Source organism: Lepisma saccharinum, chromosome 1 (assembly GCF_977018435.1).
Source record: "Lepisma saccharinum chromosome 1, izLepSacc3.1, whole genome shotgun sequence".
In the NCBI taxonomy this organism is placed as follows: domain Eukaryota; kingdom Metazoa; phylum Arthropoda; class Insecta; order Zygentoma; family Lepismatidae; genus Lepisma; species Lepisma saccharinum.
The window spans coordinates 32,094,912-32,101,694 of record NC_139229.1 but is presented as its reverse complement, the minus strand read 5'-3'; the positions used below and the strand labels follow the sequence as shown (position 1 = coordinate 32,101,694).

The window sequence follows — 6,783 nt, the reverse complement described above, 5'->3', positions numbered from 1 at the left end:
AAACATCCAAGCACATTACACACCTTTAATAATACAAGACCATTCAGAATTTCCCAACTGTTCTAGATACTGAAAATCTGGAAATCATTCTCAGAAATCTGGATCTGGAAAGTTTTTTTTATGACAGTACGGAAATCAATGAATGTCTTTGTTGTGTTGCTAGAGCAATATTGGATATAAGAATAGTGAGAATTCCCGATAAGAATGTGTTCTATATTTTCATAGGGGGGCAAGGCAGGGTCTCAGGGGGGGGGGCAACTGTCCCCCCTCTAGATTTGGGCCTGTATTAAACCATGAGGACACTGGACACGTAAACGAAAGTAATAACGCAAATGAGTTTACTTGGAGCAAAGTTGTTCAAGGGAGGGCAAATAGAAACAAAAAAGGACTTTACTTCAAATAACCTCTTTGATCTCTTGGAAGTGGAAGAAAATAAATTAGATATTTCAAAAACTGATCATACACCTTTCATAAATAGGATATCTAAAAATCCTTCATCACGGTCTAGATATGCAGTGAATGGCAAAAAGTCTAGTGGTAAAGTGAACGTAATTAGTGATAGTTATGGAAAAAACTTAGCAGGTATAATCAAGGACAATCTAAAGGACATGCATGTGACTGGAATGGTAAAATCAGGGGCAAACCTAAATCAGGTTATGGAAAACATTGACCAATCAAGTAGAAGAATGAACTCGAATGACTTTGCAGTGATAATTGGGGGGAGCAATGATGTCTCAAAGAATTTAGAAGATGATGCATAAAAAAACTCCAAAAAAATCTGGCAAAGCTAACCCACACAAATGTAGTAGTGGTCAACTTACCATACGGATTAGATTTACCGGAATGGTCTGTAGTTAATTATGAAATAAGTCTAGTAATTGAGTAATACAAGACCATCTGTAAGCATTTTAAAAATGTATCAGTTATAGATGTAAGTAAATTTAATAGGCTAGAGCATACAAGACATGGTCAACATTTAAATTGGACTGGGAAAAATAGGCTAAGTAAAGAAATTAGTGAGGTAATACTGAGTATAATGAGTAGAAATGTGTATAATAGGAAGAAGAAGCATAGCATCACCTGATATTTTATCACAACAGGGAAACGACTAGATCTAGCCAGGTTATGTAATAAAACCTGGCCTAGCTTGATGAAACAATCATGTAAATCTAATGCTGACAATATCTGTATTAACACATCCTTAGATATTATGGACAATATGCAGTTGATGATGGAAATAGTGAAATTTATTTATTTTTATTTTATTTATTTATTTACTGCCCTCAACAGAGGTAAACCTCCAATTACAGACTGCAGGAAAAAAAATACAAAGAAAACAATACAATTAGCAAATATATAAACATACATCCACCGATAATACAATTAATCAATAACATAATCAATAATTAAATTAAGCAATCTGACGCTTTCTCTTGTCTTTCACCATACAAGAAGACTTGTGCAATAATTACATACATAAAATACCTATAGATATATAATTGTAGAATACAATGGAAAATAATGAGAGAATAGTGATACCGGAATGATTACAGTGTATTTTGTCATAATTCTGTTTCAATCATTTTTTTATATAGGCTAGTGTGAATGGCAATGATAAATCTAAGGCCTGGTTATTCATTGAAAGTGTATTATACAAATCACACATTCTACTTAATGGGCTGCTTTTATATTTCTCAGTTTTGGGAATTTTTGGAATCAGTAAGTTTCGCCCACGTAAATTACTTTTTTTGGTATTGAATTGTAGTTGACTGTGGAAATAACTATTGTCTAACATACCGTTTACAGTTTTATGTAAGTATAAGTGATACAGAATATTCTGCCTATTACAAAGGCTTTTAAAATTAAATTCATGCAGCAAATTTTGATATGGCACATTATATTGTACTAGCTTTTTATATTTTATATAATATAAATACCTCAAAAATTTCTTCTGTGTTCTCTCCACGGTATTTTCATGTGATTTGTAGACCAGATAATAGAAGCATATTCCAGTCTACTTCTTACAAAACTGTTGTATATGGTTGTTATACAGTTTATACTTCTGAAATTCTTAGTATTTCTAATAACAAAGCCTAGTATTTTGTATGCGTTATTAACAGCATGTGAGATATGCTGTTTGAACGTCAAGAAGAATCAATAAGAACACCAAGGTCTTTTACTACGTACACCTGAGGAAGCAATTGACTATTTACAGAGTATGTATAATGAATAGTATTTCTCTTATTTGTTAACTGCATAAAGCAACATTTCTTTATGTTAAAACTAAGATCATTTATACAACTCCACTCATATAATGCATTTAGATCTTCTTGAAGTTTTAATGTATCTTCTACACTAGTAATCTCTTTATAAAATTTTACATCATCAGCGTAAATAAGGCATTTTGAATACTTAACTTAAGTTGGCAAATCATTTATAAACAACATAAATAATAGAGGCCCGAGATTTGATCCTTGGGGCACACCAGAGTTTACATAATACTCACGAGATATTGATTGTTTATATGTTACATATTGCTTTCTTCCCTGAAGATATGACTTGAATAAGTTTATTAAATTGATTGTGAACCCAAAAGTTGATAACTTACGTAAAAGAAGATTATGTTTAATTCTATCAAATGCTTTAGCAAAATCAATATAAATTGAATGCACACTTGATCTATTATAAAAGGCATTGTGGACATCTTGGACAAAATTTACTAGGTTAGTTGTAGTGGATCGGCATGGATAAAAGTCATGTTGATTGCTACTTATATAGCTTCTAACATGTTTAAAAATCCTTGAATACAAAATTTGTTCCCACACTTTTGCTGGAGCACACAGAATGGCAATCGGTCTGTAGTTTTCAATTTTTGCATTTTCACCTGATTTAAAGATAGGACATATTCTTGTTAACTTCCAGATTGTAGGAAAAGTTTGCGTCCTCATAATTAGATTAAATATTAAACATAGAGGCATTTTAAGCACTTCAGCGCACCCTTTAAATAAATATGGAGGGATTCCATCAGGCCCACTAGATTTTTTGGGTTTTAATTTTTTTATTGCCTCCCAGTATTCCGGTTCAGTAATTTTGTTGCTTGAGAGTGAATTAGATACGTATAATTCCGTTTGCTCTGTTACATCATACGTGCTTGGAAACTCAGAATAGACAGATTTAAAGTAACAAGCAAAATTATCAACTATACCTTGATTTGTTTCTATTAAATTATCCATATATGTCATACTTTGGTTTGAATAAGTATTTCTACCTTTTCTGGTTTTTACGTAACTTCAGAATAATTTACTATTATTCTCAATACTTTCTTCTGTTTCTCTTAGGTACATATTATATGCCTTATCTATGAGTGTTTTTACTTTTTTACGAGTATCTTTATACTTAATTCTACTGTCGCTATCGTATTTCATGTGCCTTCTATGTCCTTCTTTAAGTTTAAGTGTTTCAATGATCTCTCGCGTAAACCAACAAGGATATTTATTATTTGCATAGATTTTCCTTGTTGGTACTTTAAGATTAAATATTGAGTTAATATTGTCATTAAAGAACTTTACAGCATCATCTACATTATCCATTCTACTAATAGGTGCCCAGTTTACATCACGTAACATTTCGTAAATTCCAAGAAAGTTTGCCTTTCTAAAATTCAACGATCTGACTGGGTTATTTTCTATAATATTTGTTGATTTTGCGAAATGTAGAATTATTACTAATGCTGGGTGGTGTGCATCTTCCTTAACAAGAGGGAGTTCTTCTCTGTTAATAGTAACATCATCATACACATTAGCTAAGATTAAATCCAGTGTTCTATCATTATGATTTTGTATGTTGTTTAATGAGCGTAAGCCATATAGACTCAAAAAGTTATCTAGGGCTCTGTAACACGGTCCACCTAGTTGCAGATTGTAACTCGTATCAGAGATTTTTGGCAGATTAAAATCACCAACAATAATAATGTTGGCATTATGAAATTCATTATAATTCTCAAACAAATTATAAAAATGCATATAATTATCAATCGTTGAGGAAGGAGTAAAATACACAGCTACTATGTAGTATACCTTATTTCTTAAATTCATTCTCACACATAAGACATCGAAATTATCATCTAAAATAACATTCCTAGATGTTATGTTTTGCCTCACTGCTATTATTACTCCACCTCCTCTATTTCGTTTCATCTTATCGTGACGATATATTTTATAATTATCACTAAACAATTCACTACTAAAGACACCTTCATTTAACCAGGTCATAGTAATTTTCAATATTGTTTACATAGAATTCTTGAGTCTTTGTACAAGGTGTGGCTATTAATTTCCAGGACTGCTCTAATAACACCAGAACAGATGATGTGAAAAACTTACCCTTTTAATATGTTTCGAAGTAATCCCCACCTGCCGTAATACACTTCTGTGCTCGGCTGTATAAGTTGCGGAAACAACTTTTAAAGTCCTCTTTCTGAAGGCTCTTCAATGTCGACGTCACGTGTTTCTTGATGTCTTCAACATCCACAAACCGTGTTCCTTTCAGCACAGTTTTGAGTTTTGGGAACAAAAAGAAGTCTGCAGGGGCCAAGTCAGGAGAGTATGGTGGATGATGCAGCTCTACGACTTCATGCTTGGCCAAAAACCGCTTCACTGGCAACGCAATGTGGGGGCGGGCGTTGTTGTACAACAGACACCAACTCCCATTCTGTCGAAAACGGGGACGTACTCTGCGAATTCTTTGTCGGGAGTCGGGCAAGAACTTCTGCGTAATACTGTCCTGTACAGTGGAACAAATTCATGATGAATCAGTCCCTCACTATCGAAGAAAGCGAATAACATGACTTTGACCTTTGATTTTTGAAATCGAAACTTTTTCTGTTTAGGGGAGCTGGGAGACCGCCATTCTGCACTCTGTCTCTTGGTTTCAGGGTCGTATTGGTAGCACCATGATTCGTCACCTGTTACTATCGAATCCAGGAAAGCAGGGTCAGCGTCAGCGTTGTCAATGTGTTCACCACACGTGTCCATTCTGTGTTGCTTTTGTTCATCCGATAAACAGTGCGGAACAAATCTGGAACACACCTTGCGTTTCCCTAGGTCTTGCGTCAGAATTTGGCGAACCACCTGTTTGTCGATGTTCAGTTCACTGGCCAGTATTCGAATAGTCAGTCGCCGATCCGATGTTACAAGCTCGCGCACTTTCTCAATTGTTTCAGGCATATGCACGGAAATCGGCCTTCCGGTGTGGGCGTCATCTTCAACACTTTCGCGCCCATCCCGAAAACATCCATACCATTGAAATGTTCGGGAACGGGATAATCCTTGCTCACCATACACTTGCTTCAACATTGCATGTGTTTCTGTCGCACTTTTGCCCAGTTTGAAGCAGAATTTGATGTTCACCCTTTGCTCCATTTCTGCACTTCCACAACACCACTTTACCACTTCGACAACAACACTTCACCAGATACGTTTCGACGCGTCTTTCCCAGCTAAGCTCTTGTCTCCAACTGGTGCGCACTTCGGGGTGCATGTGCAGATGTACTACCTACCGGTTACCAGCAGCTCCCCTCTCGGGTGAGTGATCGATTTCGTGCTGTGACGTCAGTCCTGGATATTAATAGCCACACCTTGTATTAAGTCCCCTTACATTTTGATAATAAACTGTTATGTTATCAATAGTCGTCATCTAGAAGAAATTAGTGGTAATGACATCAATTTAAGTTAGATACATCTTCAAGTGTTCTCAATATATATACATTTTTCTCTCCCTCATTCTATCCACCTATAGGTAGGCGTAATTTCTTTGTGCGTTTCGCGTTTAAGTTTCCTAGCTTCACTATAAATATTCCTTCTATATGGGGTAAGATTCTGATTAACATATACCATCTCATTGCTTTCATAACCTAAATGAATACAATTTAAATTTCTCTTAACCTTTCGCCTTTCCAGAAACCTATCCCTGTCTGCACGCCTTACAAATTTAACAATTATACCTCCTGCTTTTTGATTCGGTAGTTTTCTTAACCTATGACACACATCTATCATATCATTTGTCATCTCAATATCCAATGCCCTTCCCACACATTTTACAATTTCATACGAGTCTTCATTTTTCTTCTCCGGAATACCATAGATTTCAAGCGTGTTTCTTCTTCCATATTGATCGAGATCATCGAGTTGTTGCTGAGTTTCCTTCAGTTGTTTTTTCAAGAGAAGATTCTCCTCCTTCAGTTCCTGAATTTGTGCTAGACAAGCACTGATACTCTCAGATTGTTTCTTCATAAAGTTCGCATTCTCGTCCAGTTTCTCATATGCCAGGTTTAGGGATTTTCCCAGCTCACGCTCAGTCTCCTCATTACCCTTCCTCAAATTCTCTATTTCTGTCTTTAAATCCCGTAACATGTTGTAAACATCTGATATTGATGGAGTTGATGAATGCGAAGGTAGTGGCATGTTATTATCTTGCAAGCTGCTACTCCTCGTATTTGAGCATTTTTTGCACCGCCATGTTTGATTTACAGACTTCATATATTCTACATCAGTTTCCTTTAGACCAACACATTTTATGTGAAACCAATTGTAACAGTCACAACACTGTATTTTTGATGTAATGTCTTGTCTTGGTACGGCTTTAGAACATTCCACGCACACACTCATACTCATATCCAATGCCCTTCCCACACATTTTACAATTTCATACGAGTCTTCATTTTTCTTCTCTGGACTTCGCTCCACATAAATCTTTTTTTTTTTGTGACTGGCAATACTGTTTGTT

The 6,783-nt window shown here is 35.3% G+C and overlaps 2 protein-coding genes across 2 annotated transcripts; both read right to left on the bottom strand.

Moving 5' to 3' along the window:
• Window positions 1-4,652: 4,652 nt before the first annotated feature.
• On the bottom strand, window positions 4,653-5,420 carry LOC146003419 (protein GVQW3-like). Its single transcript, XM_083141724.1, has one exon. The coding sequence runs from the start codon at window positions 5,418-5,420 to the stop codon at window positions 4,653-4,655; it is 768 nt and encodes a 255-aa protein (XP_082997850.1).
• A 357-nt stretch (window positions 5,421-5,777) lies between these two features.
• LOC146003346 (uncharacterized) lies at window positions 5,778-6,410 on the bottom strand. The gene has a single exon (XM_083141650.1). It carries the CDS (start codon window positions 6,408-6,410, stop codon window positions 5,778-5,780), a length of 633 nt encoding a protein of 210 aa, XP_082997776.1.
• Window positions 6,411-6,783: the final 373 nt, after the last annotated feature.

What these genes read in the sequence shown, in the direction of transcription:
- LOC146003346 (XM_083141650.1), bottom strand. Translation starts at nt 6,410, where the DNA reads ATGTTACGGGATTTAAAGACAGAAATAGAGAATTTGAGGAAGGGTAAT.
- LOC146003419 (XM_083141724.1), bottom strand. Translation starts at nt 5,420, where the DNA reads ATGGAGCAAAGGGTGAACATCAAATTCTGCTTCAAACTGGGCAAAAGT.